General features: G+C 41.8%; 1 protein-coding gene across 2 annotated transcripts in view; it reads left to right on the plus strand.

Moving 5' to 3' along the window:
• The window catches only part of EVC2 (EvC ciliary complex subunit 2), a 135,248-nt gene that overhangs the window by 29,810 nt on the left and 80,430 nt on the right, over positions 1 to 25,008 (plus strand). For both annotated transcript variants that reach the window (XM_053565924.1, XM_053565925.1), the window contains exon 8: positions 18,228 to 18,362. In XM_053565924.1, the coding sequence (XP_053421899.1) occupies positions 18,228 to 18,362 (135 nt within the window). The remainder of the gene's footprint in view (positions 1 to 18,227; positions 18,363 to 25,008) is intronic.

Consider the following 25,008-nt stretch of genomic DNA (forward strand, 5'->3'; position numbering starts at 1 on the left):
GGGAGGAAGAACTCAGTTGGGCCTTAAAAGTAAGATGTAGTTAAAGCTGGGGAAGGGGCGTTTTAAAATACAAAGCTAAAGATGCAACTTGAAGTCCATGTTGACTATTGGTTGGATATGAACCCAGGTCTGTGGGGTGAGCTGTGCACGAGGATAGGGCAGGGTTCCCTGGCAATAGTAGGGCTCTGGGCACCTGCACAGCTACCCAAGTCACACCAGGAAAGTTGTGACAGTGCCAAACAGGGAGCTCGCCAGGGAAGGGAGCAGGGTAAAGATGTGAAGTGTCATGGTATAAGTTGGGAGTCTGCAATGCTTGTAAGCTGCCCCGTCCTCTCCTTAATGGAAACTGACACAATCAGCTTAGGAAAATAAGGCTCCAAGAAATGGCTTCCTTCATTTTCTGGCTCCTGGATGAACAGAGATTTTTTTTGTTGTTGTTTATTTAGGGGCAGGGTCTGGCTCTGTTATCCAAGCTAGAATGTAGCCGTGTGATCTCAGCTCCTTGCAACCTTGAACTCCTGAGCTCAAGCAATTCTTTTGCCTCTGCCTGCTGAGTAGCTGAGACAACAGGCGTGTGCTGCCTTGCCTAGATAATTCTTCAAAATTATTTTTCTGTAGAAATGAGGTCTCACTATGTTGCTCAGGCTGGTGTTGAACTCCTGGCCTCAAATGATGCTTCCACCTCAACCTCCCAAGGTGCTACGCTTACAGGCATGAGCCACCATGCCCAGGAAATAGAGTCTTCTTCAGCGGAAGAAAGAATTGTGCTAGACATTGAGTGCAGGCCTCAGATTGTGCCTGTGAGAGGGCTGGGCGCTCTGCCACGTGCCAGGAGGACAGGCTGTCATGTTCTACTGCCAGGATCCCAGGTCTAATCAGAGAGAGACATTTAAACCAATTGTCACGGTGCCCCAATTCATTTAGAACACATTATTATTATTATTATTATTAATAGTGACAGAGTCTCATTTTGTTGCCCTTGGTACAGTGCTGTGGCATCGCAGCTCACAGCAACCTCTAGCTCTTGGGCTTAGGCAACTCTCCTGCCACAGCCTCCCGAGTAGCTGGGACTACAGGCGCCCACCACAATGCCTGGCTATTTCTTGTTGCAGTTTGGCCAGGGCCGAGTTCGAACCCACCGCCCTTGGTATGTGGGGCCGGTGCCCTACTCACTGAGCCATAGGCACCGCCCCAGAACACAGTTTTAATAATAGTTCTAGTGGAACTTTGAGGGGGATATGATAAAATCATAGTTCCACCTGAAATAGAAATTATAAAACTAAATGGGAAGGTTTTGACCTTATCTAGTAGGTATTAAAAGTATTATAAAGCGGGGGTGGAGACAAGATGGCGACCTGAAGCCAGCTTTCCACAGAGGCTCCCGTCCTGAAGGAGAGTTAAGGGATGAAAATTTAGCAAGTAACCTAATGGATTCAAGCAGCACCAAACGAGAAAGTTGAAGATTGCGCATCAACCCCGCTGAGGAGAGCTGTGACCACAGGACACAAACAAAAGGTACAAAACCCACCACCAAGCAGACGGGAGTCCCCCCTCCCCCACCTGATCAGCTTAAGAACCCCACAAACAAATGGGCAGAAATCAAAGGCCCTCCCACTACACTTCACAGGAGAAACATACTAAAATCTGGACCTACCTCCCTTACTAGGGTGCCTACGTGTTCTCCTGCCAGACATAAAACTGTATAAAACTGTAAATATCCTTTGCCAGCAACTCTGAGCTCCCAGCACTTCCCTCCATTCACTCTGAGGTCTAAAAGCCTGTCCCCCAGGTGTTCGGATTCTTGGGTGACTTCTAGAGGGGAGAGGACAGTCCCCGAGCTGCGGCTGGTCAGCGCTGATTCTGGGGCATGGGAGAGAGGTGAGGACAGTCAGCGGAGGGCGACCCTCACCAGGGCGGCACTTCTCTGAGGCATGGTGCAGCAGCCCTCCTTGGGCAACAATACAACCAGGCATAAAACTGAGCGGAACTTTGGGACCTCACTACCGGCAGCTCTGGGCTCCTGGCTCTGGGCTCCTGGTGCTCCCCCTGCCCTTGCTCTGTGGTCTGGAGACCTGAACGCCTGCTGTGTGGCCGGGCAAGGAACTGGGTTGAACTGAGTCTGTTTGCTGCCGGCGGCTCTGGGCTCCAGCTTCTCTCCCCAGTCCACCCTCACTCTGAAGCCTGAAGGCTCAAGCTGCGCACTGTGGCCAGGCGAGAGACCGGGAGGGAGCTGAGTGTGCTTGCTGCCGACGGCTCTGGGCTCTCGGTGCTCCCCCCGCCCTCGCTCTGTGGTCTGGAGACCTGAGTGCCTGCCATGTGGCCAGGCAAGGAACTGGGTTGAACTGAGTCTGTTCACTGCTGGTGGCTCTGAGCTCCAGCTGCTCCCCCCACCCCGCCCTCACTCTGAAGCATGAAGGCTCGAGCTGCAGCGCTGCGGCCGAGCGAGAGACTGGGAGGGAGCTGAGTGTGCTCACTGCCGGTGGCTCTGGGCTCCCGGTGCTCTACCCCACCCTCACTCTGGGAATGGAGGCCTGTCCCCCGGGAGTCCAGATTCTTGAGGGATTTGGCGGGGCGTGGACAGTGCCCGAACTGCGGCTGGTCGGTCCTGACTCTGGGACACAGGAGTGAGGCTGGGGGAGAACCACATCAGAGCAGCAGTTCCCTGAGGCGGCTGAAGCCACACCCCCTGCCTCCCTGGGCAACCAGAGGTGGCCACCCCTGAGGATAGGATTTACCTGAGGTGACTCACAGACCCAGGAAACTTACAGGGCAGGGCCAACTCAGAGAACTGAGACTTCAACCTAGAGCAAGTGCTTCACTGGGGTCAAACAAGCCAGCTGAAAATAAGTCAGAACCACTTAGCCCCACCACACCAGACAGGGCCCCAGTCTCTCAGGCCACAACACTGAACGGGCCCTCAACTAAACCCCAGGGGAAAAATCAAAGGGAGTAAAACAACCATGGGACAGAATCAGCGGAAAAACTGGTAACACAAATAACCAGAATAGATCAACCCCCCGCAAGGAAAGATATGGCGGATGTAATTGAAGATCCCATTCATAAACAACTGGCAGACATGTCAGAAATCGAATTCAGAATTTGGATTGCAGACAAGATTGATAAAATGGAATTAGGAATCCAAGGAGAAATTCAAAAGTTGTTTCAAGAATTTAACGAATTTAAAGACAAAACCACCAAAGACTTAGACACACTGAAGCAAGAATTTGCAGCCCTTAAAGATATGAAAAATACAGTAGAATCCCTCAGCAACAGAATGGACCAAGCAGAAGAAAGGATTTCTGGCATGGAAGATAAAGGCTGTGAACGCTCCCAAACTCTCAAAGAGGAAGAGAAATGGAGAGCAAAAACGGATCACACTCTTAGAGAGCTCTGGGATAATTTGAAGAAGGCAATATACGAATAATAGGAGTTCCAGAAAACAATGAAGTGGCATCGATGGGCACAGAGGCCCTTCTGCCTGAAATTATGAAAGAGAATTTTCCAGACATGCCTACAGACTCTGAAATTCAGATAGCAGATAGTTTCAGAACTCCAGCATGATTCAACCCCAATAAGTCATCCCCCAGACATATCATAATTAGCTTCACTAAAGTTAACATGAAGGAGAAAATTCTCAAGGTTATCAGGCGAAAGAAAGCCATTACCTACAAAGGTAAGAACATTAGAATGACTGCAGATCTCTCTGCTGAAACTTTTCAAGCCAGAAGAGGGTGGTCATTGACTTTTAATCTCCTAAAGCAAAATAACTTTCAGCCCCAGATCTTGTACTCAGCTAAACTGAGTTTCATCTATGATGGAGAAATTAAATACTTTAACGACATTCATATGTTGAAGAAATTTGCCACAACCAAACCAGCTCTTCAGGATATTCTTAGACCTATCCTCCATAATGACCAACCCAATCCTCTACTACAAATGTAAACTCACTCAGAAACTCCTGATCAAACGCCAACTTCTACAATGGCGAAAAGATTAAAAATGTCCACTGGACTTTTGAAAAACTCGATACCCCAAATTTCACCAAACGTATCAATAGTCTCCATCAATGTGAATGGCTTAAACTGTCCTCTAAAGAGACATAAGTTAGCTGACTGGATACAAAAACTCAGACCAGATATCTGTTGCTTACAAGAGTCACATCTTAGCTTAAAAGACAAATACAGACTCAGGGTGAAAGGATGGTCATCCATATTTCAGGCAAATGGTAATCAGAAAAAAGCAGGTGTTGCAATTTTATTTGCAGACGCAATAGGCTTTAAACCAACAAAAGTTAGGAAGGACAAGAATGGTCACTTCATATTTGTTAAGGGTAATACTCAATATGATGAGATTTCAATTATGAATATCTATGCACCCAACCAGAATGCACCTCAATTTATAAGAGAAACTCTAACAGACATGAGCAACTTGATTTCCTCCAGCTCCATAATAGTCGGAGATTTTAACACTCCATTGGCAGTGATGGATCGATCCTCCAACAAAAAGCTGAGTAAAGAAATTTTAGATTTAAATCTAACCATCCAGCATTTAGATTTAGCAGACATCTACAGAACATTTCATCCTAACAAAATTGAATACACATACTTCTCATCAGCCCACGGAACTTACTCTAAAATCGATCACATCTTAGGTCACAAGTCTAACCTCAGTAAATTTAAAGGAATAGAAGTTATACCATGCATCTTCTCGGACCATCATGGAATAAAACTTGAGCTGAGTAACAACAGGAATCTGCATACTTATACAAAAACATGGAAGTTAAATAACCTCATGCTGAAGGAGGGTCAGAGATGAGATCAAGAAGGAAATTGCCAAATTTTTGGAACAAAACGACAATGAAGACACAAACTATCAGAACCTCTGGGACACCGGAAAGGCAGTTCTAAGAGGGAAATTTATAGCAGTGCAAGCCTTCCTCAGGAGAACGGAAAGAGAGGAAGTTAGCAACTTAATGGGACATCTCAAGCAACTGGAAAAGGAAGAACACTCCAACCCTAAACCCAGTAGAAGAAAAGAAGTAACCAAAATCAGAGCAGAACTAAATGAAATTGAAAACAAAAGAATAATACAACAGATCGATAAATCAGAAAGCTGGTTTTTTGAAAAGGTCAACAAAATAGACAAACCGTTGGCCAACCTAATCAGGAAAAAAAGAGTAAAATCTCTAATCTCATCAATCAGAAATGACAAAGACGAAATAACAACAGACTCCTCAGAAATACAAAAAATCCTTAATGAATATTACAAGAAACTTTACTCTCAGAAATATGAAAATCTGAAGGAAATGGACCGATGCTTGGAAGCTCGTCACCTTCCAAGACATAACCAGAAACAAGTGGAAATGTTGAACAGGCCCATATCAAGTTAAGAAATAACATCAACCATACAAAACCTCCCCAAAAAGAAAAGCCCGGGACCAGATGGTTTCACATCAGAATTCCACCAAAACTTTAAAGAGGAATTAGTACCTATACTACTCAACCTGTTCCAAAAGGTAGAAAAAGAAGGAAGACCACCCAACACGTTTTATGAAGCAAACATCACCCTGATCCCCAAACCAGGAAAAGACCCAACAAGAAAAGAAAACTACAGACTGATATCACTAATGAATATAGATGCAAAAATATTCAACAAGATCCTAACAAACAGAATCCAGCAACACATCAAACACATCATGATCAAGTTGGCTTTATCCCAGGGTCTCAAGGCCGGTTTAATATACGTAAATCTATAAATGTAATTCAGCACATAAACAAAGTAAAAAGCAAAGACCGTATGATTCTCTCAATCAATGCAGAAAAAGCTTTTTATAACATCCAACATCCCTTCATGATCAGAACACTTAAGAAAATTGGTATAGAAGGGACATTTCTTAAACTGATAGAGGCCATCTACAGCAAACTGACAGCCAATATCATATTGAACAGAGTTAAATTGGAATCATTTCCACTTAGATCAGGAACCAGACAAGGCTGCCCATTGTCTCCATTGCTCTTTAACATTGTAATGGAAGTTTTAGCCACTGCAATTAGGGAAGAAAAGGCGATCAAGGGTGTCCACATAGGGTCAGAAGAGATCAAACTTTCACTCTTCGCAGATGATATGATTGTATATCTGGAAAACACTAGGGACTCTACTACAAAACTCTTAGAAGTGATCGAGGAATACAGCAGTGTCTCAGGTTACAAAATCAACATTCATTTATCAGTAGCCTTTATATATGCCAACAACAGTCAAGCTGAAAAAACAATTAAGGACTCTATCCCATTCACAGTAATGCCAAAGATGAAATATTTGGGAGTTTATCTAACAAAGGACGTGAAAGACCTATATAAAGAAAACTATGAAACTCTAAGAAAAGAGATAGCCGAGAATGTTAATAAATGGAAAAACATACCATGCTCATGGCTGGGAAGAATCAACATTGTTAAAATGTCCATACTACCCAAAGCAATATATAACTTCAACGCAATCCCTATTAAAGTTCCACTGTCATACTTTAAAGATCTTGAAAAAACAATACTTCGTTTTATATGGAATCAGAAAAAACCTTGAATAGCTAAGACATTACTCAAAAATAAAAACAAAGCAGGAGGAATTACTCTACCAGACCTCAGAGTATACTACAAATCGATAGTGATCAAAACAGCATGGTATTGGCACAAAAACAGAGAAGTAGATGTCTGTAACAGAATAGAGAACCAAGAGATGAATCCAGCTACTTACCATTATTTAATCTTTGACAAGCCAATTAAAAACATTCAGTGGGGAAAAGATTCCCTATTCAACAAATGCTGCTGGGTGAACTGGCTGGCAACCTGTAGAAGACTGAAACTGGACCCACACCTTTCACCATTAACCAAGATAGACTCTTACTGGATTAAAGATTTAAACTTAAGACATGAAACTATAAAAATACTAGAAGAGAGTGTAGGGAAAACCTTTGAAGAAATTGGTTTGGGCGAGTTTTTTATGAGAAGGACCCCCCGGGCAACTGAAGCAGCTTCAAAAATACACTATTGGGACTTGATCAAACTAAAAATCTTCTGCACAGCCAAGAACACAGTAAGCAAAGCAAGCAAACAGCCCATAGAATGGGAGAAGATATTTGCAGGTTATGTCTCTGACAAAGGTTTAATAACCAGAATCCACAGAGAACTCAAACGCATTAGCAAGAAAAGAACAAGTGATCCCATCGCAGGCTGGGCAAGGGACTTGAAGAGAAACTTCTCTGAAGAAGACAGGCACACGGCCTTCAGACATATGAAAAAATGCTCATCATCTTTAACCATCAGAGAAATGCAAATCAAAACTACTTTGAGATATCATCTAACTCCAGTGAGACTAGCCTATATCACAAAATCCCAAGACCAGAGATGTTGGCACGGATGTGAGAAAAAGGAACACTTTTGCACTGCTGGTGGGAATGCAAATTAATACATTCCTTTTGGAAAGATATATGGAGAACACTTAGAGATCTAAAAATAGATCTGCCATTTAATCCTGTAATTCCTCTGCTGGGCATATGCCCAGAAGACCAAAAATCACATCATAACAAAGATATTTGTACCAGAATGTTTATTGCAGCCCTATTCATAATTGCTAAGTCATGGAAAAAGCCCAAGTGCCCATCGATCCATGAATGGATTAATAAATTGTAGTATATGTACACCATGGAATACTATGCAGCCTTGAAGAAAGATTGAGACTTTACCTCTTTCATGTTTACATGGATGGAGCTGGAACATATTCTTCTCAGTAAAGTATCTCGAGAATGGAAGAAAAAGTATCCAATGTACTCACCCTTACTATGAAACTAATTTAGGACCTTCACATGAAAGCTATAACCCAGTTACAACCTAAGAATAGAGGGAAGGGGGAAAGGGTGGGGGGGGGAGGGAGGGGCATTGAAAGGATCACACCTGTGGTGCATCTTACAAGGGTATATGTGAAGCTTGGTAAATGTAGAATGTAAATGTCTTAACAAAATAACTAAGAAAATGCCAGGAGGGCTATGTCAACTAATGTGATGAAAATGTGTCAAATAGTCTATGAACCAAGTGTATGGTGCCCCATGATCATATTGATGTACACAGCTATGATTTAATAAACAAAGAAAAAAGTATTATGAAGCGACATTGATGCAGTCTGCAGCTCTGTAAGAAAACTCAGAGCAATGTAACAAACAGGAGAAGCTACACACGCATATATACACACGTATGTAATAGGACGGTGCTTGAAATCAGTGGGAGAATATGTTATGCATGAATGTGAGGGCAACTGACTGGATCTTTTGGAACAAAAATAAATGTGGATTTCCTATTTACATTTCAATCTGAATAGATAAAGCAATTTGTAAGAAGTAAATATGGGCTAATAGTATATGAGCTAAGGAAAACCGTGGTCTTGGTACACAAACAGTTGGAAACTTTACATTTAAAAACAGCATTTAGAATGATAAATGAGAAACTTGGGGGATATTTATAATAAACATACAAGATAAAAGGTTACATCTCTAACATATAAACAAGATCTGTTAATTTACAAGAGAAGGAAAACCTCAATAGGCAGCTGTCTACAATATGAGAATTTCCCCGATACCGGGTTTTACACAGTACCCTTGAAGCACAGTGGAGGGACTGGGTAAGTCTTTTGGTAAAATCATGTGGCTTTGTGTTGAATCCAGAGGCCGGGGGTATGCAAGCAACCTCATGTCACCCTTCTGCCTTCCTGCCATGCTCTTTCCTGCCCACTAACAATTGCCCTGATCTGGTTCTTGTATCTGTTTTGGTCACTGTTCATCCTCCCAATTGTCTTCCGTTTTGCTCTGCCCTAGCCCTCTGCCCACTCTGTAGTGATCGTCCTTACAACACAAGCTGGCCTGCTTTACGTTCTGCAGGGCCCCCATTCAGGATCCTTCAGGGAAGTCAAGCCTGTCAACGGTCTCCCAGTGTCGCTGGGCCCTCCCTTTTCCCGGTTTCCCCGTTGCTTCCTTTGCACACCCTCTTCCTTTCTCACCTGTTCTTCTTGAAAGACATAACCATCTTGCAAACCCTGCCCAAACTCTCTCCAGCGGCCCCCTGCCCCCCAATCCCTCACCAGTGCTCCACCCTATGCTGGGTGCCCCTGGCCTTAGAATACCTGTTAAACCCTGGCACTCCATGAGGCTGACATTCTTCCTCTGGATGGCGCTGAATACATTTTTGTTGACATCAGAATAGAATTTTTGTCCTGGAAGAGACCTTAAAGGTTATCTAGTTCCAGTTTCTTATTTTAGAGTAAGAAACTCCAAAAACCAAAATGGGGGAGGGTAGGAAGTGGCTGAGAGATTAAAAACTGACCTGTTGGGTGTGATGAACACTATTCTGGTGACGGGCACACTGAAAGCCCTGACGTAAGCATTATACAAGGTGCCCATGTAACAAAAACATTAGCACCCTGTTAATATTTTGAAAACCAAAAACCATGACAACAAATCTCAGATCCTTCAGGCAGAGGTCCTGAAGCTCATGGTCATTGCAGTCCAGAGTCATGCTATGTAATTTCGAATCTAATCTAACTTTTCTTCAATAGATTGGTAACTTTGCAAAGCTACATTAGTAAGCGTGGTTGTCTCTCCCTGTTATCACACATCCAGCTCTTACTGTGGCCAGGATGGTCAGCTGGAAGGTCAAGAGTCTTTTTATACTCAGGGCTGCTCCTCGGAGACTGTGGGACAAGTGTCCACAAGCCACTGACCCCTCTGTTTCTTAGATCTGTAGTTCAAAGTAAACAATTTCAACTGAATTATTCCTTGAATTTGTTTTATTTTTTTTCTGAAAATGAAGCTGGCCTAGAAATTTTATTTATTTTTTATTTTTTTATTAAATCATAGCTGTGTACATTAATGTGATCATGGAGCACCATACACTAGTTTCATAGACCGTTTGACACATTGTCATCACACTGGTTAACATTAGCCCTCCTGGCATTTTCTTAGTTATTGTGCTAAGACATTTACATTCCACATTTACTAATACACATATACCCTTGTAATATGCACCGCTGGTGTAATCCCACCAATCCCCCTCCCGCTGCCCCCCTCCCTTTCCCCCTTCCCCCTATTCTTAGGTTGTAACTGGGTTATAGCTTTCATGTGAAAGCCATAAATTAGTTTCATAGTAGGGCTGAGTACATTGAATACTTTTTCTTCCATTCTTGGGATACTTCACTAAGAAGAGTATGTTCCAGCTCCATCCATGTAAACATGAAAGAGGTAAAGTCTCCATCTTTCTTCAAGGCTGCATAATATTCCATGGTGTACATATACCACAATTTATTAATCCATTCGTGGATCGATGGGCACTTGGGCTTTTTCCATGAGTTAGCAATTATGAATAGGGCTGCGATAAACATTCTGGTACAAATATGTTTGTTGTGATGTGATTTTTGGTCTTCTGGGTACATGCCCAGTAGAGGAATTACAGGATTAAATGGCAGATCTATTTTTAGATCTCTAAGTGTTCTCCATATCTCTTTCCAAAAGGAATGTATTAATTTACATTCCCACCAGCAGTGCAAAAGTGTTCCCTTTGCTCCACATCCACGCCAACATCTCTGGTCTTGGGATTTTGTGATATAGGCTAGTCTCACTGGAGTTAGATGATATCTCAAAGTAGTTTTGATTTGCATTTCTCTGATGATTAAGGATGATGAGCATTTTTTCATATGTCTGAAGGCCGTGCACCTGTCTTCTTCAGAGAAATTTCTCTTCAAGTCCCTTGCCCAGCCTGCGATACACTACTACACTGCTGGTGGGAATGCACATTAATACATTCCTTTTGGAAAAATGTTTGGAGAACACTTAGAGATCTAAAAATAGATCTGCCATTCAATCCTATAATTCCTCTACTAGGTATATACCCAGAAGACCAAAAATCACATCATAACAAAGATATTTGTACCAGAATGTTTATCGCAGCCCTATTCGTAATTGCTAAGTCATGGAAAAAGCCCAAGTGCCCATCGATCCACAAATGGATTAATAAATTGTGGTATATGTACACCATGGAATATTATGCAGCCTTGAAGAAAGATGGAGACTTTACCTCTTTCATGTTTACATGGATGGAGCTGGAACATATTCTTCTTAGTAAAGTATCTCAAGAATGGAAGAAAAAGTATCCAATGCACTCAGCCCTACTATGAAACTAATTTAGAGTTTTCACATGAAAGCTATAACCCAGTTACAACCTAAGAATGGGAGGAAGGGGGAAAGGGAGGAGAGGGAGGGAGAAGGTGGGTAGAGGGAAGGGGATTGGTGGGATTACACCAGCGGTGCATCTTACAAGGATATATGTGAAACTTGGTAAATGGTCTGTGAAGCTAGTGAATGATGCCCCATGATTATATCAATGTACACAGCTATGATTTAATAAAAAAAAAAAAGAATGGAAGAAAAAGTATCCAATGTACTCAGCCCTACTATGAAACTAATTTATGGCTTTCATATGAAAGCTATAACCCAGTTATAACCTAAGAATATGGGGAAGGGGAGAGGGAGGGGAGGGAGGGGGAAAATGGGGGGAGGGAGGGTGATTAGTGGGATTACACCTGCGGTGCATCTTACAAGGGTACATGTGAAACTTAGTAAATGTAGAATGTAAATGTCTTAACACAATAACTAAGAAAATGCCAGGAAGGCTATGTTAACCAGTGTGATGAAAATATGTCAAATGGTCTATAAAACCAGGGTATGGTGCCCCATGATCGCATTAATGTACACAGCTATGATTTAATAATAGAAAAATAGAGTTTCAGGCAAACAAAATTATAGCAAACCTTTTTTTTCCTACACACATGAAACGGGTGTAGGAATTCTAAGTTTAAAGTATTATTAGAAAGATTTGAAAGAAAATAAGGACTGGCCTGTAGATAAAAGTTAAAGATATTGATGATTGAGCAGAGTTTTAAGGGAATATGAAGACTTTTGGCCAGAGACTAAGGAATTCCAGAATTCTGCCCCTGCCCCTGTCATTTCCGCAAAAGATCAGCTGCAACTCAGAGTGACAATGAAAATGTTAACAGTGGGACAAATCCTTGAGGACTCAATGCAGGACTCCTGGTGAAGGGCCATGCTAGCACCTGAATACTGTGGAAGCAGCTGGGGCAGGAAGGTCAGAGCCCAGATTGTTGGGCAAGAATATTGGATTCACTATGTACCACCTTTGATCTTGAACCATTTATTTATTTATACTTTGATTATAATGTACCCACTTCACAGTACTGTTGCAGAACCTGAATAGGTCAATACATGTAAAGCACTTGGAACCATCCCAGGCACTTGGTATCTGTCAATACATGTTAGCTGTGATGGTGGTGGTGATACTGCTACTGTGACTAGTGATGATGATGGTGTTGATGGTTATAGTCAAGATGATGGTGATAGTGATGATGGTGATGATGAGGATGATGGTGATGGTGATACTGATGATGGTGATGATGAGGATGATGGTGATGGTGATGGTGATAGTGATGATGGTGATGATGAGGGTTATGGTGATGGTGATAGTGATGATGGTGATGATGAGGATGATGGTGATAGTGATGGTGGTGGTGATGTGGATAATGGTGGTGGTGACAGTGATGGTGGTGATGATGAGGATGATGGTGGTGGTGACAGTGATGGTGGTGATGATGAGGATGATGGTGATAGTGATAGTGATGGTGGTGGTGATGTGGATGATGGTGATGGTGACAGTGATGATGGTGATGATGAGGATGATGGTGGTGGTGATAGGGATGGTGGTGGTGATGAGGGTTATGGTGATGGTGATAGTGATGGTGGTGATAATGAGGGTTATGGTGATGGTGATAGTGATGGTGGTGATGATGAGGGTTATGGTGATGGTGATAGTGATGGTGGTGATGAGGGTTATGGTGATGGTGATAGTGATGGTGGTGATGATGAGGGTTATGGTGATGGTGATAGTGATAGTGATGGTGGTGATGATGAGGATGATGGTGGTGGTGATAGTGATGGTGATGATGATGAGGATGATGGTGACAGTGATGGTGGTGATGATGAGGATGATGGTGGTGGTGACAGTGATGGTGGTGATGATGTGGATGATGGTGGTGATGATGAGAATGATGGTGATGGTGATATTAATGGTGTTGATGATGGTGATGGTGTTGGGAATGATGGTTAGGGTGATGGTGATATTTGATGGCATTGATAATCATGATGGCAACGATGGTGATGGTAAAGATGATGATGAGATGGTAGTGAATATGTGGAGCCTCCTCCTTCCCATAAAACTACATATTGTGATCTTACTTTTCTTGAGTCATCGTCATGGTGGTAGAACATTGAAGAGTAGAGGTGTTGAACATTGAAGAGGGCAAGGCCTAGCATAATTTAGCAACACAGATAAATGAAGAAAGTGAAAGTCATGTGTGGGCTTTTCCCAACAAAGTAACTCTGGCTTGGTTTGCTAATTACCTGGTGTCAGAAAATAGGAATTGTAATGGAGAAGGGTGAAGGTTGATAGGATCTGTAGAGCCCAGGCTGGCTTTGCTATCTTTCTGGCTCCAGGTATCCATTCCTGTGCTTGTTGCTACATCAAGTGTTAAACTTTATCCTGCTTCACTGACCTGCTCACAAGGCCTCTCTTCTCTTTAGGTTCTCTCACTCAAAGGAAAGTAAATGTCAAAATGTAGATTTAGAGAAGGTGGAGGTGGGAAGAAGAAGAAAAGTGAGGCAACCTGGCTGAGGTGTTCAATTCCACATGGTGAAGTAGGAGGGAAGCAGGCAGAGAGAAAAAGGAAAAGAGTCATCAGGAGTTTTGTTCCTACCTTTGGCAGTAAAGTGATCTGCCCACACAGAATTCTGCCCCAGTCTTTGTTTATGGTTCTTACCAGACAAGTAACTTCTAGTATGATGTGGGAGGTTGGGACTAAACTTATCTTAGAAAACCATGCAGCCCCCAGGACAGTATTGTGCTCTACTGGGGAAAACGCCGACATTAGAGTCCAGCAGACTACCTCTGTTGTTTTTTATCTATGGACTTGGATTAATTGTTTGATCTGTTTGCTCTTCCATATGTCTGATGGGGATTGTCACTGTCACCACCACTGCAGTTACCAGCGTTTTTTTCAACACCATCATTATCACCACCACCATCATATATCGCCATCATCTTCACTGTCAATACCATCATTATTACCGTCACTACTGTCATGTATCACCATCATCTTCACTGTCAACACCATCATTATCACCATCACAGGATTGCTAAACGTTGAATGAGACAAAGTGTATGAGGCACCAGGATGTCCTCTGGTTGCCATAAAAAAAAACACTACAAGCTTGGTACCTTAAGACAACAGAAATTTTGTTTTCTCATAGTTCTGAGTCTTCAAGTCTTAGATCAAGGTGTTGGCAGGGCCGTGTTCCCTCTTAAGATCCTAGAAAAGCATCCTTCCTTGCCTCTTCTTGGTTTCCAGTGACTCTGGAAATCCTTGGCCTTCCTTGGCTTACAGCTGCATTACTGCAGTATCTGCCTTGGTCTTTACACAACCATCTTCTCTGCAACCATCTCCCTCTCTTTATGAAGACACAGTCATTGGATTTAGGACTAACCCTAATCCAGTGTGACCTCATCTTAACTTGATTGCATCTATAAAGACCTGATTTCCAAATAAGATCATATTCATAGGTACTGGAAGGGAGGGCTTGAACAAATGTTTCTGAGATATCTCAGCAAATGTTTCAAGTCATTACATGTACCTCATCCAAAGACTGGTATGTTGTAGGTGAAAAAAATTATGAATATTTTTTACCTCTCCATGTCTCTTCCCAAAGCTATGAAAATAAGTTGTTTGCCTTCTTTGAGAGCACAGATTGCTTATCTTTAGCTCCTTTGTTCTCTTTGGAGACAAGAGTTTTTTTGTTCCTATTCCATCAATATTTTAACATAACCTTATTGCAATGCTATTTGCATGTATCTGGTTTATTGATTTTTTTTCTTGTCCAGTAGGTACACAGTCAGAGCTCAGGAATCAGAGGGATAATTTCTACACAAATAGAGAACTTGGATTGCATTTTAGTGCTAATCAAAACTCAAGCTTTAGGGTCAGGAGGATGTTATAACATGGGAACAACTGGCTTCCTGGCAATCTGTGATACTAGCCTCTGTTGATAGAGGTTGATTTAACATAGGAGACTTGTATGTGACATCACACTTTGATTAAGTTCCAACAAACATCTGGACTAAAACTCCTATTTGCAACCTGACTTCGTTTTGACAGTCGGGGAGATCAAGTTGGCCTGGTTGGTCTGTCCAAAATAAATTTAACCTTGAAAAAGCTACATTGTGGCCACAGGAATGAGGAATAGGCTTGTTGTCTTCTAACTTATAAATAATACATTTAGTGGTCCCGTGGTCTGTAGCCATTTTGAATTAAACTTGTCATTATAGGTTGGCTTTTCTGGAAACAGATGCTGAGATAGAATTTGGGGTATAATATACTTACCACCGTGTGTGTGGGGGGGAATAGCACAGCTAACCCAAGACTGCTATCTTCAGAAAGGACTGTTTACAAAAGGAAAAGAATAATCATGAGTTCTGTTCCTGCCTTTTGCAGTAGAGTGATCTGCCCACAGATTGCCAGGAAGGCAGTAGTTTCCATGCTATAACATCCTCCTGATCCTGTTTACAAGATTGGCCTTGGCTGGCATCTGAAAACTTGGATTTCAAGAGGATTTCTACATTCCCAAATCTGAGAATAGTGGTTCACTGTGCCTGAATGTTTGTATAAACCATATAGTTTATGTTGAATGCTTGCTGTCCTTCTTGGTGTTTGGAATTTTGGTACATGCCAGGCAGAGAGTGCCTAAGTGATCGGCCGGTGTAAAAACCCTGGACACTGTGTTCCTCATGAGCTTCCCTGGTGGACAGCATTTCACATGAGTTGTCACAGTTCCTTCCTGGGGGAATTAAGCGGGTCTTGGGTGACGCCACTAACAGAGAGGACTCTGGAGTTTGTGCCTGTGTTTCCTTGATCCCATTCAGATCTTCCCTTTGCTCATTTTGCTTTGTATCTTTTTCCTGTAATGAATCACAGTTGTGAGTAGGACTACATGCTGAGCCTTGTGAGACCTCTCAGTGAGTCACTGAAACTGCAAATTGTCTTGGGGACCCTTGAGACAACAAGTGAGGACAACAACTTCCTCTAGGAGAGGAAGAGGAATACGTTGAAATGTAAACTGGGCTGACAAATCCTCAGCCAGCCTGGTGGGGCACTCTTGGGCAAGCATTACCTTTACCAGTCTAAAGCAGCTGGTCATTGTGCCCCTGCCACACTCTGCTGCTGATGTCAGTTGTCTCCGGAAGGGCATAACCTCAGATGAGGTGGTTCTCTGGAGCTGATACAGATCTTGAAATCAGAGACTGTCTACTGAGCACATGGCCCATAGTTAGGCACCATGTCCATTTTTGAAGGAGGATGTGGGTAATCCTTGCTACCAAACTTGCCTTAAAATTGTTATTATATTTCATCTTCTCCTATGCAGGCAATGCATGCCCATTGTAGAGATCTTAGAAAACAAAGACATATAAAAAAGATGAAAAACTTCATGGAGTAATTACATCTAAACAAAATTCTGGAGGATTTTCTTTGTAGCTGACACATGTATATGTATGCAACCATGTGATTTTTATTCAGTGAAATTGAAATTATCCTACGTATGTAGTTTTGGATCTGTTTTACAAACTTACATTTGGGTATAAGCCTTTTTAAATATCATTAAAAATCCATACAAAGTCTTTTAAATAGTAAGGTATTGAGAACTACAGGGGAAACGGGGAGAACTTAAAAGCACCCACAAATCAAAAGAAGATCCTTCTAAAAGTTCCTTATGCACACATTTGCCATCAAACAGAGGGGTCAGACCATCAGTATTTGGAGGTAAGGAGCTTGTGGATTCAGAGTTATACCCTCAGCCAAACTATCAATCAAAGTGAGGGTAAAGTAACAGTTTCAGACATATAAGAAAAGAATATCTTTTCTAATAAACAAATTTACTTGAGACTATATAAATACTGAGGATAATCCATTAAAATAAGAAAATATCCAATAAAAAGAAAGAAATGAGTCCCAAGAAGCACAGTTATTCTTTAGTCAGTGATGCTGTGACAATAAAAAAGGCAATGAAGGGCAACCTCAGCATGACGGTCATGCAGCAAACCTAGACAGTAACTAGTCCTGGTTAAATCAGGCAGGCAGAGAACTCTGAATGATAAGTTTAAGAAAAAATAAATTTGACTTTCTTTAACACGTAGTAGCATTAAGGATATGGGTATATTCCAGGAAGAAAAAAAGAAAGGCAATGACAAACCTCAGGAAAAACAAAAAGTTACACAAGGAAATATTTGTCCAAATTTGAGCAAACTAAAAATGCAACTTAATTGTGCATAATTGCTGAAGTATGAGAAAGAGGAGGATGTGAGGAAGGTACTCCTTTGAGGGCCAATAATGTAACAGAATTACATTCTATTACTTTATTCTGGATTGAATAAATTTGCCTAATCGTAATGAGGTTGTCTTTTTTTAATTTTTAGTTTTTAGAATTAACCTATAAATGTTACAATGACTGAATTGTGGTTGCAGAACAAAATAGATATATCATAAACCCAATAGATGCTGGAAGGTAGAAGTGGGGAAGGAGGGAGGAGGCAAGTGTGGGGCACTAATTTCACCTTCTTTCTTAGTAAGAAGACAAGAAATATTATCTAAATGTCATGCCACAAAAATTGAAGTTTAATTGTTTCATTTAAAGTTACAGGGTGTGGAGGGAAAACGAAAGGGTGATGAGTTCTCCCTCCAACCTCTGCAAAATTCTGACTTTCAGAAAGTGTCACAGATTGTTAGTGCTGCCTTAGGGTTGTCACGTATTTGACTTGGGAACTTAACATTCTGCAGTGCCAGGTGCTGGGTGGCCCTGCCATGTGTAGGCCACCATGCATCAGCTCCTCGCTCATCCTGCTTCCTGCTCCATGGAAACCCAGGCTCAGAGAGGACTAGCGAGGGCCTTAAGGCAACCAGCCTGTCTCTGGTTGGCTCTGGAGCCTGCTTATTCGTCTCTGACTCCTGGTTGTGTGCTTGACTCGGGAGACGTGAGGTATGACCACACATGAATCCTACTCTCTTACTTGTGCCCACAGGTCCTGCCACACCACGGCCTGCATGCAGCAGGGTTCTTTGCTGCCTTCCTCCTCTCCCTCGTGCTGACCTGGGTTGGACTCTTCTTCATGGTTCGATATCAGTGTCTGAAGGGAAATGTGCTCACCAGACATCGGGTGAGTTCTTTCCCAGGGTAGTCTGGCTGGTGGAAGACACCAGGTTGAAGTTCATTCTCCAGCACAGGGGCTCCCACCTGGATCTCCACCAGCATCCCACAGGGAGCTGTGGACAGATACTCATGCCTGGGCCTAGCTCGGGTTCATGTGTCCTGGGATGTGTCTCCACCATTGAAAGCTTCCTAGGAGCTGCCTGGTGCCAGGTGTGAGATGCTCGCAGTCTGGTACCCTCCCTTGCTGGGAAGCTCTGTGTTTCCTAAAGAAAGGCTTTGGGAGACTTGCTATCAACCTTGGGCGAAGCCCATACCCCTGTTCCTGGCCTATGAAGCCACCGGGACTGGCTTCTACCCCCTTCTCCCGCCACTTTCTGGTTCACACCCCAACCTCCTACCACATCAAGTGACCCAGCTTCTCTAAGAGTGTGAACTCTCTGTACTCCTACCTGTACACTTTCCTGGTCTTCTCTTCCTTCCTCAGTGAGGTCACTTCTTACCCATCCTTTAAGCCTTAATTTGGACATCACCTTTACCTGGAAGTTGTCTCTGGCCACTTCCAGGTACAGCAGAGCCCTCTCTGTGGGCCCCCAGTTGACTCCGCCTAGCACTTGTCGTTACCTGTCAGGCCTGACTGTGAACTCCCAGCTTCTGTGTTCCTGTCTTAATCTGGGTTCCCACAGAAACACCTCCAGAGACCAGGATCCAACTTCAAGTAGTTTATACAGGAAGTGATCCCAGGGAAACATGGGGGTGGTGGGGAATGAGGCAGAAAGGGACAGCAGCACCAGCACCACTGTGTGCCCAAGAGCTTATTCCTGCCTAGGAGCCCTGCAGACAGTACAGAAGTAGCTGTGGGGTCATCCCACCTGAGTCACGAAGGCCTGGAATCCCTTTGGTCATTGTTTGGGGACAAGGAGGCATGAGGCAAGGAGGGAGATGATATTTATGTCCCTGGCATGGCATCTGGAGGCCAACAGACTCCTTCAGGGAAAGTGTGTGGGTGTTGGCTGGTGGATTTTGGGTTGATGGGTACTGAGGTGGTAAGGGCAGGTGGGGGACGTGGCAAACACAGTGGGCCACAGGCACTGCTGTGACCCAGAGGTCTAACATCTTGCAAAGGACATCTGTCATCTTTGTCCCTCACTTTGCATAGAGAAATGTGAGGTCCATGAATTTATTTTTTTTTTTATTTTTTTTTTTTCCCTTGGTTATTTTCTTTTTTTTTTTTTGGATTTTTTTTTTTTTTATTGTTGGGGATTCATTGAGGGTACAATAAGCCAGTTACACTGATTGCAATTGTTAGGTAAAGTCCCTCTTGCAATCATGTCTTGCCCCCATAAAATGTGACACACACTAAGGCCCCACCCTCCTCCCTCCATCCCTCTTTCTGCTTCCCCCCCCATAACCTTAATTGTCATTAATTGTCCTCATATCAAGATTGAGTACATAGGATTCATGCTTCTCCATTTTTGTGATGCTTTACTAAGAATAATGTCTTCCACTTCCATCCAGGTTAATACGAAGGATGTAAAGTCTCCATTTTTTTTAATGGCTGAATAGTATTCCATGGTATACATATACCACAGCTTGTTAATCCATTCCTGGGTTGGTGGGCATTTAGGCTGTTTCCACATTTTGGCAATGGTAAATTGAGCTGCAATAAACAGTCTAGTACAAGTGTCCTTATGATAAAAGGATTTTTTTCCTTCTGGGTAGATGCCCAGTAATGGGATTGCAGGATCGAATGGGAGATCTAGGTTGAGTGCTTTGAGGTTTCTCCATACTTCCTTCCAGAAAGGTTGTACTAGTTTGCAGTCCCACCAGCAGTGTAAAAGTGTTCCCTTCTCTCCACATCCACGCCAGCATCTGCAGTTTTGAGATTTTGTGATGTGGGCCATTCTCACTGGGGTTAGATGATATCTCAGGGTTGTTTTGATTTGCATTTCTCTGATATATAGAGATGATGAACATTTTTTCATGTGTTTGTTAGCCATTCGTCTGTCGTCTTTAGAGAAAGTTCTATTCATGTCTCTTGCCCATTGATAATAAGGGATTGTTGGCTTTTTTCATGTGGATTAATTTGAGTTCTCTATAGATCCTGGTTATCAAGCTTTTGTCTGATTGAAAATATGCAAATATCCTTTCCCATTGTGTAGGTTGTCTCTTTGCTTTGGTTATTGTCTCCTTAGCTGTACAGAAGCTTTTCAGTTTAATGAAGTCCCATTTGTTTATTTTTGTTGTTGTTGCCATTGCCAAGGCAGTCTTCTTCATGAAGTCTTCCCCCAGGCCAATATCTTCCAGTGTTTTTCCTATGCTTTCTTTGAGGATTTTTATTGTTTCATGCCTTAAATTTAAGTCCTTTATCCATCTTGAATCAATTTTTGTGAGTGGGGAAAGGTGTGGGTCCAGTTTCAGTCTTTTACATGTAGACATCCAGTTCTCCCAACACCATTTATTGAATAGGGAGTCTTTCCCCCAAGGTAAGTTCTTGTTTGGTTTATCAAAGATTAGGTGGTTGTAAGATGTTAGTTTCATTTCTTGGTGTTCAATTCGATTCCAAGTGTCTATGTCTCTGTTTTTGTGCCAGTACCATGCTGTCTTGACCACTATGGCTTTGTAGTACAGACTAAAATCTGGTATGCTGATGCCCCCAGCTTTATTTTTGTTACTAAGAACTGCCTTAGCTATACGGGGTTTTTTCCGGTTCCATACAAAACGCAGAATCATTTTTTCCAAATCTTGAAAGTACGATGTAGGTACTTTGATAGGAATGGCATTGAATAGGTAGATTGCTTTGGGAAGTATAGACATTTTAACAATGTTGATTCTTCCCATCCATGAGCATGGTATGTTCTTCCATTTGTTAATATCCTCTGCTATTTCCTTTCTGAGGATTTCATAGTTTTCTTTATAGAGGTCCTTCACCTCCTTCGTTAGGTATATTCCTAGGTATTTCATTTTCTTTGAAACTATGGTGAAGGGAGTTGTGTCCTTAATTAGCTTCTCATCTTGACTGTTATTGGTGTATACAAAGGCTACTGACTTGTGGACATTGATTTTATATCCTGAAACATTACTGTATTTTCTGATGACTTCTAGGAGTCTTGTGGTTGAGTCTTTGGGGTTCTCTAAGTATAAGATCATGTCGTCAGCAAAGAGGGAGAGTTTGAGCTCCTCTGCTCCCATTTGGATTCCCTTTATTTCCTTGTCTTGCCTAATTGTATTGGCTAGAACTTCCAGCACTATGTTGAATAGTAAAGGTGACAGAGGACAACCTTGTCTGGTTCCAGTTCTAAGAGGAAAAGCTTTCAGTTTTACTCCATTCAGTAAAATATTGGCTGTGGGTTTGTCATAGATAGCTTCAATCAGTTTTAGAAATGTGCCACCTATGCCTATACTCTTCAGTGTTCTAATTAGAAAAGGATGCTGGATTTTATCAAATGCTTTTTCTGCATCTATTGAGAGGATCATGTGATCTTTATTTTTGCCTCTGTTAATATGGTGGATAACGTTTATGGACTTGTGTATGTTAAACCAGCCTTGCATCCCTGGGATGAAGCCTACTTGATCATGATGAATGACTTTTTTGATGATAAGCTGTAATCTATTGGCTAGGATTTTGTTGAGAATTTTTCCATCTATATTCATGAGTGAGATTGGTCTGAAATTCTCCTTTTTGCTTGGGTCTTTTCCTGGTTTTGGTATCAGGGTGATGTTTGCTTCATAGAATGTGTTGGGGAAGATTCCTTCTTCCTCAATTTTTTGGAATAATTTCTGCAGTACAGGAATAAGCTCTTCCTTGAAGGTTTGATAGAATTCTGGAGTGAAGCCATCTGGACCAGGGCATTTTTTAGTTGGAAGCTTTTTTATTGTTTCTTTGATCTCAGTGCTTGAAATTGGTCTGTTCAGGAGGTCTATTTCTTCCTGGCTAAGTCTAGGGAGAGGGTGTGATTCCAAATATTGATCCATTTCCTTCACATTGTCAAATTTCTGGGCATAGAGTTTCTGGTAGTATTCAGAGATGATCTCTTGTATCTCTGTGGGATCAGTTGTTATTTCCCCTTTATCGTTTCTGATTGAGGTTATTAGAGATTTTACTTTTCTATTTCTAGTTAGTCTGGCCAATGGTTTATCTATTTTATTTATTTTTTCAAAAAACCAACTCCTTGTTTCATTAATTTTCTGAATGATTCTTTTGTTTTCAATTTCATTGATCTCTGATTTGATTTTGGATATTTCTTTTCTTCTACTGGGTTTAGGCTTAGATTATTCTTCTTTTTCCAATTCCATAAGATCTCTTGTGAGATTGTTGATGTGCTCTCTTTCTGTTTTTTGAATGTAGGCATCTAAAGCGATGAATTTTCCTCTCAAAACTGCTTTTGCAGTATCCCACAGGTTTTGGTAGCTTGTGTCTTCATTGTTGTTATGCTCAAGGAAGTTAATGATTTCCTGTTTTATTTCTTCCTTCACCCATCTGTTATTCAACAGAAGATTGTTTAATTTCCATGCCTTTGGGTGGGGTTGAGCATTTTTGTTAGAGTTGAGTTCCATCTTTAGTGCCTTATGGTCTGAAAAGATACAAGGTAAAATTTCAATTCTTTTGATTCTGTTGATATTTGTTTTGTGTCCCAGGATATGATCAATTTTGGAGAATGTTCCATGGGGTGATGAGAAGAATGTATATTCTTTATCTTTGGGGTGGAGTGTTCTATATACGTCTATCAAGCATAGTTGGTCTAGGGTCTCATTTAAATCTCTTACATCTTTGTTTAATTTCTGTTTAGAGGATCTGTCCAGCTCTGTAAGAGGTGTGTTAAAGTCCCCTGTTATGATGGTATTATCAGATATCATATTGCTCAGACTGAGTAAGGTCTGCTTCAAGAATCTGGGAGCATTTAAATTGGGTGCATAAATATTTAGAATGGAAATGTCTTCTTGTTGTAGTTTTCCCTTGACCAATATAAAGTGACCATCTTTGTCTTTTTTGACTTTAGTTGCTTTAAATCCACATGTATCTGAAAATAAGATTGCAACTCCTCTTTTCTTCTGAATTCCATTTGCCTGAAAAATTGTCTTCCAACCCTTGACTCGGAGCTTTAATTTGTCTTTTGAAGCCAGGTGTGTTTCTTGCAGACAGCAAATGGATGGCTTGTGTTTTTTAATCCAGTCAGCCAATCTATGTCTCTTCAGTGGGGAATTCAAGCCATTAACATTTATTGAGATAATGGATAAGTGTGGTAGTATTCTATTCGTCTTATTTGGTGAGAGTCCATTGCTTAGTTTTATGTTTTGCATCAGTGTGGAGGTTAGGTTCTGTCCTTTGATTTCTGAGTTCTTACTTTGCTGCTGATCCATTGTGGTGGTCAGTGTGCAGAACAGATTGAAGTATTTCCTGTAGAGCTGGTCTTGTTGTGGCGAATTTCCTCAATGTTTGTATATCCGTAAATGATTTGATTTCTCTGTCAATTTTGAAGCTTAGCTTAGCAGGGTACAGAATTCTGGGCTGAAAATTGTTCTGTTTAAGTAGATTAAAGGTAGATGACCATTGTCTTCTTGCTTGGAAAGTTTCATTAGAGAAGTCTGTGGTAACTCTGATGGATTTGCCCCTGTAGGTCAACTGGCGCTTACTCCTGGCAGCTTGCAGAATCTTTTCTTTTGTCTTGACTTTGGACAGGTTCATCACAATGTGTCTTGGAGAAGCTCGGTTAGAGTTGAGGCGACCCGGGGTCCGATATCCCTCTGAAAGCAGTGTGTCAGAATCTTTGGTGATGTTTGGGAAATTTTCTTTTATAATATTCTCTAGTACGGCTTCCATTCCTCTGGGGCATTCTTCTTCCCCTTCTGGAATTCCTATAACTCGTATGTTGGAACGCTTCATAAAGTCCCATAATTCTGACAGTGAACGTTCTGCTTTCTCTCTCTTCTTTTCTGCCTCTTTTACTGTCTGAGTTATCTCAAGAACTTTGTCTTCTACCTCTGAAATTCTTTCTTCTGCATGGTCTAACCTGTTGCTGATACTTTCCATTGCATCTTTAAGTTCCCTAATTGACTGTTTCAGTTCCTTCAGGTCTGCTATATCCTTTTTATATTCTTCATATCGTTCATCTCTTATTTGATTCTGTTTTTGGATTTCCTTTTGGTTATTTTCCACTTTATTAGCAATTTCCTTCATTGTTTCCATCATTTCTTTCATTGTTTTCAACATGTGTATTCTAAATTCCCTTTCTGTCATTCCTAACATTTCTATACTGGTGGAATCATCTGCAGTAGCTACCTCATGGTCCCTTGGTGGGGTTGTTCTAGACTGGTTCTTCATGTTGCCTGGAGTTTTCTGCTGATTCTTCCTCATGAGTGATTTCTTTTATCTGTTTGCTTGCCCTAATTTTCCTTTCACTTCCTCTTGCTCTTTAAGTTCTTGTGCCTGTGGACTAAAGGTTACAGGACCAGAAGGGTGAGAAGGTTGAAGAGCAAAAAAAAAGGGGATGAAAGAAAGGAGGACCGAGTGATAAGAAAAAAAGAAAGATAGAGAAAGGAGAGGGGGTGGGTATAAGGAATATTGACAAAAAGAAGAGAGGCACAGAAAGAGGGAGACAGGGCAATATAGGTGTACAGTAGGGTACTTTGACACAACCTTAAAAAACCCCACCTTC

The sequence above is a fragment of the Nycticebus coucang genome, chromosome 17, assembly GCF_027406575.1.
Source record: "Nycticebus coucang isolate mNycCou1 chromosome 17, mNycCou1.pri, whole genome shotgun sequence".
Lineage (NCBI taxonomy): Eukaryota > Metazoa > Chordata > Mammalia > Primates > Lorisidae > Nycticebus > Nycticebus coucang.